This window comes from Lepidochelys kempii, chromosome 22 (assembly GCF_965140265.1).
Source record: "Lepidochelys kempii isolate rLepKem1 chromosome 22, rLepKem1.hap2, whole genome shotgun sequence".
Taxonomy (NCBI): domain Eukaryota; kingdom Metazoa; phylum Chordata; order Testudines; family Cheloniidae; genus Lepidochelys; species Lepidochelys kempii.
In genome coordinates this window covers 12648144-12660422 of record NC_133277.1, presented here as the reverse complement: position 1 = coordinate 12660422, position 12279 = coordinate 12648144, and the positions used below count along the sequence as shown (strand labels likewise).

Genomic DNA, 12279 nt, shown 5'->3' with positions numbered 1-12279 from the left:
TCTACGCACCTATGCAAATGCCATGCATCATCTAGAGAATGGTTTCATTCCCCACTTCCCCTCTTACAATGAATCATTTCGAAAGAAGAAGTTAATTAGATACTAATACTGTCTCTTGGCTCACGCTAACCAGATCCCTGGTGAAAAATGTTATACCACAAGGTAAAACAGTACTGTCGCTTATTTACAGTAGGGCACTGTGCCGTATCCCTAGTGATCTGGTCACGGGCCAGTGTCCTAAGTCGCTTTGGCCTTGCCACGAGCATTTGATGCTTGGCAAGAGCAGCGTGTACCACAATTCTATGGCATTTGGTAAGAAAAGACTGATAGGCACTCCTGGTCGTAGAATATTGCTGCTAAGCTCTTGGGTTTGGGAGACTAGACGCTGTCACCAAACTTTGCTAATGGAGCTGTGCCATGCACCCATGGCATAGTGCATGAACTCTTGCCACTTAATAACATGGTAATAACTTGAATCCTTGGCACTATGCCACATGGTAATGGAATTTCATGAACTCGTAGTATAGGGGTAATAATCTTTGGCACTTACTAACATGGCACTTGGGTGGACGCTTGGTACCAACGGGGTGGGGATGAGGAGGAATGGTGGGCACGTGGGGTTAGGTGATACAGAACTCAGCTGCTGGGTTTATCGTTATTATTTATACAGTCTGTGCTACCAGACATTAACAATAGAGTTTAGCCACAAACAGGACCAGGTGGGCAAACTGATGCGCAAATTTTAAACCTCTCCCCAAGCCTAGTATAGTCTATAAATGGTGGGGGGGACCATACAAAGGTATGGCTGGGAAGCGGTAGTTTTAGGGATTCAAGAGATGGAGATGGTTTGGGGAACAAGCGAGGGACAGCCATGTCAATGGAAGTTTAAATGTGGGAATGGGCATTAGGGTTAATTTATGGCTTGATCCTGTTCCCTTTGATGTCAATGGGAGCAGGGTGAGGCCCTTAACTGGAATATTTGGTAGGGGGTGAGGGTGCATGGCGCCCTTCTGGTCTATCAGCAGCAGTAGGTTTTCTCCCCACCCACAGGAATAACTCCCAGTGAAACAATTGGAAAACCAAGCATCAAAGCAAGACCAGAGGGTACCACTCGAGCGCATCCAGTTTGCCCTCCTGTTTATCACAGGCCACTACCAGCCCCTGCACCTCCCCGCCCAGCAAGCCTGCAAACCAAAATTAGCCCAAAGTATTACACCACTCAGGCAACAATATTATTAGGTGCCATCTGCAGAAAACAGGAGGGCTCAAGGTGCAACCAAATCCCCTGCAAAGGCAGGGAATTGATTAAGTGAGATATACCCAGATGAGGGGTATTTGCACTGTGATGTGAAGCCACAAAAAGCTCTGGTCATTCCAGCATCCTATTACTGACATTCCCATTGTTACTTTGGTACTGTGGGTACCCTCTTATTTTAGTTTATTTATTTACTTATCACACAACGGTTCTCCACTGCCACAGTTTCACACTTTACAGAGCATCAGCTACAGCAATAGACCCTCCCTGTCCCAAAGAGCTAATGAGCTGCATAAGACATGACAAGACAAAGCACAGGGTAGCTGCACAGAAAAGGAAGGGTGTAGGTGGAGAGAGATGGGGAAAGGAGGAGATATAGATGAGGAGATGTAGCTTATGGGGGTGCTTTGAAGGCAGTAAGAGAAATATTTTTAGCAAATGGTAATGCAGCTCACTGGAAGGAAATAGCTATTAATACTTAGCTTTTAGAAAAGGACAGAAAATCCATGTACTAGCTGAGAAGCCATCAAGGCTGCAATTTCCAATGGGGTAATTGATTCAGGGTTCTCCAGTTTTGGAAACTCCCCCCCTCCACCCCCCGCCTTGAGACACCTTGGGGCCTGATTCTTCAGAGGTGCTGGGGACCTGCAGTGCCAACTCAACTCAGTGGGAGCAACATTAGAAATGGAGATTGAGAGCCTAACTTTAGGCATCTTTGCCTGAAAACTTTTCCCAACAGTGGGAGGTGAAGGAGTTTTCCTAGGCACCCATCTCTCCCTCCCCACCCTGAAATTTTTTTACCAGGGAGTCAATCTTTTTGCCTTTATTAGGGATAAGGTGGGGCTGTCTGCAGTGAATTAGAATGGTAAGATCCCAGCTCTTCAGTGGATGGGGGGCGGAGGAGAGGGAATCTCCTCTCTTCAGTGCATTTGGGAGGGGTGTGGAGAGGTTCTGGCTCTACAGGGCTTGGGTGGGTGGGGGGGGAATCCCTTTGCTTCAGTGCATTTGGATGGGGGGGTCCATATCTGCATATCATTGAGGTGGGGGATCCCCTCTCTTCAGTGCATTCAGTGCTAGCGGTACCTTCTGGTCTTGCATGCTATGCCTCAGTCTCCCATCCTTTCATTGGGCGTGCATTTAGGGGAGACGTTTCCTTCACTCCAGGGGTAGTCAATAGGTGGACCACGGCCCAAATCAGGACCGCCAGATGCTTTTGAATGGACCACGACATCTTTTATTTACTTATTAGCATTATTGGTGGGTTTTTTTATTATTATTATTATTTTCTCTGGAGTCTGGACCTTGACTCTACCTTGACCAGGAAATCTGCACCTTTGAGGACCCCTGCTTTATTGCATTGCGCTGGGGTGGAGGCATTACTTCTCTTCAGCGCCCTGGGCTGGTCGGTGGGTTTCCCTATGGGCACTGCCTTGCCGAGGGGGTCCCTTCCCTTCAGTGCTTTAGGGATGGGGCAGGTCCTTTCAGACCCTTCCAGTATTGTGCACTGGGGGCCCCCTCCTCCCTAGTCTGCTGGGGGGGGGGGGCTTGGTATCCCCTGCAGTGTGTCTAAGGAGAAGCTCTTCTCTGCAGGGTACAGGGGGGGGTATTCCCGGTCGTGTGCCGGGAGGGGGTCCCCTCTGCTCTCTGGGGCGGTGTGTAGCTGGGGACTCCTTTTCGGGTCGCTTCACTCCCGGCGGAGGCGCCGCGCAGGGATCCACAAGGGGGGGGGGTGTGATGCGGTCCCAGAAGTAACACACACACACACACACACACGCAAGGAGCCGCCGCAACCCGGGAGGGGGGGATCGGAACCGGCGTCGAACCGGACCCGAGCCGGGCCGGCTGCCGCGCGCCACCCGCCGGGCTCTGAGCGGGGCCGGGACCCCTGGAGCCGAGCCGAGCCGGGCGGAGCCGCGCCGCGCCGCCAGGACCGGGCTGCCGGAGCCCCCCGGCCGGCGGCACCGAGCTGGGACCGGGAGCAGAGGCCCCGCCGGGCCGAAGCGGGCCGGGACCGCGCAGGCCGCGGGGACAGACCCCGCTGGGGCCGGGCGCCGGGCCCCCCGGGAGCGGACGGAGCCCCCCGCCCGAGGCCGGGAGGAGAGCGCCGAGCGGGCCAGGACCCCGGCGAGCGGCCCTGACCCGGGCAGGGCTCCGGCGGCCCCCGCCCCGCAGGGGAAGCGGAGCGAGCCGGGCCCGGCTGGCGGGGATGGAGCCCTGAGAGCCGCGGCGGGGGCCCCAGGCAGCCGCGGCCCGGGGGGGGGGCATGGGCCCCGCTCTGCGCCCCCCAGGAGGAGAGGGAGCCGCGGGCGCGGGGGGCCTGTGAGCCGCACCCCGGCGCCCCCCGCTAGGGCACCCCGGCGCCCGGAGGGGGCCCCCCGAGAGCGTGACGGGCCGCGGGGGCACCGCCTGAAATCCCGTAAAGGGGGGCTTCCCCACAGGGGAGGGTGTGTATAGGTACCCGCCCCCCAAATCCATAGGGTTGCACACCCTGGTGTTCTGGGAGTGGAGCCCCGTCACCCCAAAGTAAACAGAGGAACTGTACCCCTGTTGGGCCCAGTTAACAAAGCCCACTTAGGCTCAGAGCAGGATCTCCCCGTAACCACGCTTTCCCCAGCGTTTAAAGGTTTGGACGCTCTGAGGATTTATCACGTTTGAAGATTTCTCTCTTCCTTTTGGGACATTTTTGCCCCCGGGAGAACTTGTGTGTGTTGTTGGATTGATTTTTTTTTTTTTTTTTGGGTAAGAGTCCCTTTGATCTGGATATTCTGACTGAGCTAAGGTGTTTTTGAACTGAATTTGCCTTCTGTGAGTCTCTCTTCTGGAGCAAGGCTGGATCTTGAACACTGGTTTATGTGTGGGGGCAATGCATCTGGGGAGATCCCTGCAAGAATAGTAAAATGCAAATTGGATAAAAAGACGACTCCTTGCCCAGGGCTCCAATGAGTGGCACACAGTCCACAATCACGGACAGGTTAGTATGAAACAGGATTTTGTTAAACAGAAAACCCATTTCCCTGCTCCAAAGTTGGTTGCCTTCTTTTTGGATTTAGTGACAGCCTGAAAGGTTGGGGGAAGAGGGGTGGCAGGATCAGGAAAGTGGGGGTAAATTGATTTTGGAATTGATAAATATTCTTGAGCAATTGAAATTAATTCATCTGGGTTAAGTTTGAGATCAAAATATTTAAAACAGCTAATCCATATCTGTAGGAATTAGGGCATCTTCTTTCAGCCTCAGAGCTAGAGGGTTGAAGTACCCAAGGAAATCAGGTAAAATTAAGGGTTGGGGCTTCCTGGGAAGGGGATGTAATTTAGGCTACAAACATTTTGTGTATTAGGTGGGACTGTATACATATTTGTTCTTTATTGGGTCAGCAAGTTAGTCATTCAGGGAAAGGTCACTTCAGGTGAGGACAAGATCCATACCTGATTAACAGGTATGTCTGCCATATCATAGTGGTGTTTTCCAATTGTCTGCGTCAGGTGACTTCTTCATTCTCTTGGCTTCTGTGTAAAACACCATTTTCCCTTCTGGCAGTTTTTGTACCTTTTCATTTTTATTGGGTTCTTCAGGGATGGGGACTGGAATGTTGCTCTCTGCTAGGAGAGCTTTGGATGATATAAAAGCCATCAGATAATTCCACACAAACTTTCCATATGCGTTTGAGACAGTAGCATGATGTGAAGGAAGGAGTGCATTTAAGTTGTATTTCCATTTCTAGGCAACCAGGGAAAATGTCTTCTGAGGTTTTCAGGCAAGATCATTTATTTTAGGGCATAGGGGTGTGTGTGTGTGTTTGGAAGCGATGCCATACGATGATAGCGGAACTGTGTGAGGTTTGGACCACTTGGGCCTTATGTGGGCTGTACATCAGCAGCTGAGACAGGAGCATGATTCACTGTTTCCAGTACCTGTGAGTAGCCTTGTAGATTCCAAAGGTGAGCAGAAGAGAGACTGAGCCTCATTCTCATGTACATTAATCCCTTTTACACTATTCTGGGAGTGTAAAGGGGCCTTAATGGGTGTTAAACTGCCTGAGTAGCATAAAGGGGCCTTGGTGTAAACAAGAATCAGGTCCACTATGTTCTGTTTATCGTGTTTCTTTTCAGAATATTGAGGATTTGCAATGAATTCTGCAATATTCATTTTTCTGGTATGATGGGTGGGACTGTAACCACTATACTCTGAATGCTGGCTTGTTTTTCTTTTACAGAGCATGTGCATTAACACTGACATTTGTATGAGTGCTGTAATATACCATTTTCATACACAGCAAGGAGAGTTCTTTCATATTTAAAAGAAATGCGTTCCCTAAAACAACTTAAAAGACATCATAGGGACAACTAGGTACTGGAACTAGAGTTTCCATCATATACAGGATTTACGGTTTGGTTCAATGACTCTAAGCACCCCCACTATTTATTTAAAAAAAAAAAATTGTTCCAGCACGTCTGTAAGGACAGTAGGCTGTATTCAGTTGCTGTATGTGAAGGGGATATATGAAGGCAGTGGATTTGGTTGTTAATAAAACACAAAATATTTTCCCTTATTGCATTAGAACTGCCAGTAGAAAAACATAAGCACTTCCACTTCCTGCTGTTTTGTAATGTCACAGGCATGTTTGTGTGCAGTGTTTAATTAAAAGCTTTGAATAAAAATATTAATGCTGGGAAAAGATACTGGCTTGACAGCCCTGGAAACTAAAGCTTTCTGTAATGACAGAGTACAGCATGGGCAATGACAGGTGTGGGGAGGCTTGTCCTTTGCCTTGCCACTGTGCCTCACCTCTGACCTGGAGGAACCCTTGATCTAATGGTGAGAGGGTAATTCAGTCTTCATGGCCCATTTGTTCCTTGGCTGAGACAGTTGACAAAGTGCCAGATGTGACGGTGTGTTCTCGTGATGTGAACATCCGCTCACTAGGAATTGGAATGAGGCCACGCATTCATTCATGTATGGCACCAAACACCCTCAAATAGTGGCGTCTTTTTGGCCACCCCTGTCCTGGCAACCTAGCAGTGAAAGGCTCTCTGTCCCATTAGGCTAAAGAAATTTATATTTCCTTTTTATGTCTTGCTACTAATCGTGGGAGTATAAAGCAGGTGCAACCTAAATGCAGGTCACTAGGCCTAAAGAATATAAAAACATATTCCAGGTTCAACTCTCTCTGGTTGCCAGTGATGTATGTTAGCCTGGCTTTTTCACTCTTTCATGGAGTGCCTTTTTAAAAGTTTAGACATCCACACGTGTGCCAAATAGAAACATGAACATAGCAGGGTGGGCAGTATGAGCCAACATCCTTCTCAGTTTGTGTCATGGGCCTTTTGCATAATGGTAGATTCTTAAATACCTATTCGGGAAAAGATCTGCTGTCCATATGCATAATCTTTTTCACTCCCCCGCCCTCCCCAACCTATTTAGCAGAGACCACCTTGAACTTTATTTGTGATATCTGATTGACGTTCCTTTTGTGCAGGGTTACACCGGCTGTCCTGCTCATAGCTGTTGCTGTTGATCTCATTTCTGGCACTAGTTTACAAGTTAGGACAAAGATAGGAATAGTCTGTTCCAGTGCTGCTCCAGTGACAACAGGCCAAATCACAAAAAAGACAGCCCTCTCATTTTTCTCTTTGTCTCATAGCTCCTTCTGTTTAAGACGCTCAGAGGATTCTAGGTATCCCTGCAACTGAATCTGGGTCCGCCCAGGTATGCAATGCAGCCAATTCGTGTTGGCCCAGTTTGAGATGTTGGTCTCTCAAAATGCATCAAGCAGTCAGCCCAGCTCTGTTTAATCAAAGGTGTTTTGCATCTTCAAGGTCTACTGTTATCTAGCCCACCAAAGTAGGAGTGTTTCCTACAGGACATTTTCTAGCATCTTTTCCCCCAGTGTGTAAATATCTCAAAACACTAGGTGTTGAGTTAAATGAATTTATAACAAATGCTGAGATTGGTCAGAGAGTTAACTCCTTATTTTCAAAGCTATCCCAAAAAGAAGATGGAAATATCTGGGTCATGTTAAGAATGAAGCGGGAGCATCTGTGCTATTGGACTACTGGGGAAGGAGGCAGCTGAAAGAATCCCTGTGTCAAACAGTACTTGGAGAGAGAATTTTGGGGACTTAATGACACAGAGCAGTGGTTTTCAAACTTTTTTTTCTGGCGACCCAGTTGAAGAAAATTGTTGATGCCCACTGCCCAGTGGAGCTGGGGCTGAGGGTTGGGGTGAGAGCTGTGGGGTGGGGCTGGGCATGAGGGGTTCTGGGTGTGGGAGGGGGTCAGGGCTCTGATTTGGGGGTGCGGGCTCTGGTGTGGGGCCAGGGATGAGAGTTTTGGGGTGCAGGAGTGGGCTCTGGGTTGCGGGGGCTCAGGGCTGGGGCAGGAGGTTGGGGGTGTGTGGCTCTGGGCTGGAGGTGCAGAATCTGGGGTGGGGCCCAGGTTGAGGGGTTTGCAGTACAGGAAGGGGCTCTGGGTTTGGGGGGACTTAGGGCTGGGGCAGGGGATTGGGGCATGGACTTACCTCGGGCGGCTCCTGGTCAGCGGCACAGCAAGGGTGCTAAGGCAGGCTTCCTGCTTGTCCTGGCACCGCGGACCATGCTGAGCCCCGGAAGCGACCAGCAGCAGGTCTGGCTTCTAGGCGGAGGCATACAAGCAGCTCCATGCGGCTCTCACCCACAGGCACCGCCCCCCACAGCTCCATGAGAGTGCGGAGCCAGTGCTCGGGGTGGGGGCGCCCCCCTCCTCCCCCCTGCCTAGGAGCTGGACCTGCTGCTGGCTGATTCTGGGGCGCAGTGCGGTGTCAGAACAGGTAGGGACTAACCTGCCTTAGCTGGGCAGTACTGCCAATGGGACTTTTAATGGCCCATTCGGCAGTGCTGACCAGAGTCACCACGACCAAGTGCGTGACATTCCGTGACCCAGTACTGGGTCGTGATCTCCAGTTTGAAAACCACTCACAGAGAGGACATGCAAAGAGTGTTCAAAGATAGATCAGGGTAATGGAACCTTGTTTGTGCCCTAAATGACATCTCTTGGTGTGAGAAGGATTCAGATTCAGAAGCTTAAATACACCAAACAGCAAGGCTTCCCTCCCCTTCTTCTTTTGGGAGACGATTAAACAGCCTAGATCTTCTGTCTTTGTGATTGAATCCTGCCACCCGTTGGACTACAGGAAACAATTTCCCTTCACCCTTGGTGTTCACACCCTTCATCCTTGTAAATGATCATGCACCCTTCACTTAATAATCTCTTAACAAGGCTATACATATTTAGCTCTTTTAATGCTTTCCAGTCTTTCACTCTTTATTCAGTTCCTTGCTAATTGCCACAGTTTTTCTGGTATTGAATGGTTTTTGGCTTGGTGATGTTCTGTTAGTGTTTCCAGCTGTCAGGTCTATCCTAGACTAAGATTAGCTGGTTACGCTGGCTTTAGACCTGTGGGTGTGTGTTTTGGGTTTCTTCCTTCTGTTTCTATCAGGACTGCACATGAGCATGCTTTCTCTCTTCAGAGTCCTCTGACCCCGGCTAAACTCAAACAGGCTGGCTTTGGGCGTAGCTCTCTTGCCGTTTGTGGCTGGCGACACATGGCTGAGCAAGATAAGGGTTTTATTCTCCCTTGCTGGGACTGGGTTGAAACTCCGCAACTTGCAGGCTGTGATTGGTCACCTAACGATTATCAGAACCTGGTTGTATCCTCTTATAAGGCTGCAGAAACGTTTGGATGCAGTAGTTTTTCCTTTTTTGTAACCCAGTTACTGTATTTTTCTTCCTGCAGCCGCTCCAGCCATATTGGAGCAAGGAGATTGCATGGTTACATGGACTGTGCAGGTTTGTGTGGTTATTCAAGTAATGTAGCGAATGTAGATATTGTGTAAGATGTGAGTGTCTGTCTTCCTAGGCAGTTGCAGTCAAGTGAGTTTTATTTATAATTGAGCCATAGCCTGTGCTACCATAATTGTAAAATAAGGTGGGGAGGGGGTAGAATTTACACATAATTACCCTTTTGAGGCTTTTAATTGCTGATTTTTTTTCTCGTCGCTTGATATTAAAGTAAACCTTAATTGTTTCTAATCTGCTTAAATGTGCTTCCCCTCTCTGAGTATTTCAATGTCCCCTTGGTAATTGGGACATCTCTTTTAGCCGAATCGTGGCTAAATAACCCCTCCTCCTCTTTCTCTATGAAATTCAAGGCTTTCTCTGCAACAGTGTTACTGAATAGCTAGCTACACTTACAATTTGAGCAGTGTGTTCATTTCATTTTTTTTCCCAACTTTCTCCTTTAAATCTAGTACTCCCGTAAGATAGGTGTCATTGAAGACTTCCTTCTTAGTTGTAGAGTGGCCAGTTGCATACAGGCATCAGTGCAAGCTTTCTTGAGTTGTCCAGTATTGTCTCCGTTTCATTTTGAGTATGAGGTGACAGTCTCTGTGCTTGCTTATTGTATTCTGTAGTTTTATTGAAGCTGTCGGGATAGGGTGCCGGTCGCAATGTGTACTGTTGGCTTGGGGGTAGACAGGAACCACAATGTCTCTTGATAAAGAGACTGAAAGTGAGGTGAGCTTGACTCTTCCTTCCCCCCCCCTCCCCAGTTTTAATAGAGCTGGGAACATCTATTGTGGTTATTTGTCTGGAGGCAGGAATAGCAGGCAGTGTGTTTGCCAAAGATGTGTAATTCTCTCTGTGAGTAACTCCTATTGTGACATAAATTAATGCTGCTTAGGGAGGTCTGAATGGCTCTGGACCTGCAAAGTGATGTAAAGCTTTCCCCTTCTTGATCTCCTCCTCTTTGCATCCAGTCCAGGTCTGCAGGAAGCAGGACCTGGAACACTGACCAGACCCCTTCTGGCCCGAGGTAGATATGAAAGACTTGAAGGGTGATAGAACTATCATTCATGTCCAGAGAAGCCCAGCCCCTCACCTGGCTGCTGTGATTCCTGCCAGGTGAAGTCCTTGGACCCTGCTAGGGGGCTCTAGCTAATAGTGTGGAATAAATGTGAAACTCCTCATGGCCTCTGGAAGACAGAGGAACTCTTTCACTTTTCCACACCCATCTCATCTAAAAAGATTTGTATGCTGCTTTTATCACTGTAGTATTTGAGTGCCTTCCAGCAGTGCATCAGATGACATGACTTATCATGTATGGTTCATTTTCTCTCTCCCTCAGAATTCTTCCCCTGGGGAGAGGATATGTGCAGTGGAGTGTTTTGTTTTGTTAAGGGTTTTTTTTTTTTTTTTAAATGTCCGCTCTGCTCAGACTGTATTAGAGAAGCAGGAAGGAGGAGTGTACCTTGCACTTGGAGCAGAAGGTGGTGAGGTTTTGTGAGAGTCCTCAACTCTTGTGGGATTTCATTCTACAATGGCAGACCAGCCCCCAAGAAAGCTCTTTCTCGTGCACAGATGAACTTTACCCATATGGTATAATGTTCCATTGTGCCTGCGGGTGGAGTTGTTGACCATGGTCTTCATTCCAGAACTTTTAGTCATGCTGGGCTCAATCTTTTAGTTATGCTGGGCTCAAGCCATTGAGCACTTTGAAGGTAAGAACTAGACCTTGAACTTGACTCAATGTTCTGTGAGAAGCCAGTGGAGAAACTGGTGGGCAGGTTTGATGTTCTTGCAATAGCTTAAATTGCTGGGGAGGTTTGCTGCAGATTTCTTTGCTAGCTGGAGTTTCCTAAGGGCTGATGGCTTCATGCCCATCTGTGTCCTCGAGTCTTCTGAATCTTTCGGGATGTGGGGTCCACAACTCTACCCTCACTTCAGCCTACTTTTTATGGGTCCTTCTGTTCAGTGAGGTGCTCTGGTGCCTGTTTCTGCAGCTGCTCATAGCATTCCCAAACAGAATTAGAGTGGGACTGACATGATTCTGGACCGTTTCACTGCTATCAACAATGTTCATAGTAGCATCGTTGGAGCTGTGACAGGCGTCCACGTCGCAAAAAACCAAAACCATCAGCACAGTTGGCACTAAATGGACACTCTACTAATAGCATCAGGAGAAAGGCCATGGTTTACCTTGGTAATAGGGACTGATTTCCCCACTCATACCTTAAGGTGTGGCTCTTTCGAGTTAGAGGGGAAATACATGGGCAGGGCTGTTTCAAGAATAAGTTTGAACTTCTGCTGCAGATGGTGTTAGTGCTCTGTGCATAAAAAGACTTCACTCTCAAGGGCTGTCAAGTCATTACCTTTCACCAGCACTAAATTCTTAACATCAAGAAGGATTATACTGGTGTATCCTCCTTGCGCTTCTAGGTTCGGGAACATAATGCAGTTGACATATATTGCATGGTGATATGTAACTTAAGTTTGTTACGTTGATCATTTTCTCATCCGTGAGTTTCTTGTAGCAGCCTCTCATTAGTATTGCTAAAAATTAGGGAGCTTTACTCCTAGTTAAGGCCGCGTAAGAAAGCCATTGTATAGACATGTCTACACTAGGACTGTAGTGTCCTTGTATAGACACTCACTACAGTGACGGAGGGCATTTTTCTGTTGCTGTAGGGATTCCACCTTCCACGGCAATGGTAGCTAGGTTGATGGAAGCTGCATCTGCACTGGGGGTTAGGTCGGCATAGCTATGGTGCACTGGGATATGGATATTTCACATCCTTGAGCGCTGCGGTTGTGTTGACCTAACTCTTACAAGTAGACCAGGCCAAAGAGCACCCCCACATTATCTATTTTGTAAGGTCTGGGTTTATGTATGTAAGAGAGGCCAGTAAGAATTCAGAGAGACAAACCCTTTCTTCAAGCCAGGCCCGCAATTCTGCATGTATTGACGCTCTACAATCATGCCATGGAAATAACCCTTAGGCTTTAAAAATGTATATCTAATTTAAAATCTCACTTTAACAAAACTAAGGCCCTTAATTATTCCGAAGACTGAATGCAGATATTGTCTCCGCACAGAAATAGCGGGCTGAAAACGAGGAGGAGAGGGAAGGGATGCAAGGCTTTTTATAAGTGAAACAAGAAAGGGGTATAAAGCATATAGAGCTGTAATAAATAATTACAGGGGGGGGGTGGGA

General features: G+C 48.3%; 1 protein-coding gene across 2 annotated transcripts in view; it reads left to right on the top strand.

Annotated features, from left to right (window-relative positions):
* The first annotated feature begins 3003 nt into the window (after positions 1-3003).
* The window catches only part of ARHGEF12 (Rho guanine nucleotide exchange factor 12), a 104155-nt gene continuing 94879 nt past the window's right edge, over positions 3004-12279 (top strand). Inside the window, exon 1 of one of the 2 annotated variants that reach the window (XM_073320749.1) lies at positions 3004-4226. In XM_073320749.1, coding sequence (XP_073176850.1) covers positions 4195-4226 — 32 coding nt within the window. In that variant the 5' untranslated portion in view covers positions 3004-4194. Of the gene's footprint in view, positions 4227-8988; positions 9077-12279 lie in introns of those variants that run through there. The other variant, XM_073320752.1, reaches the window with a different exon arrangement.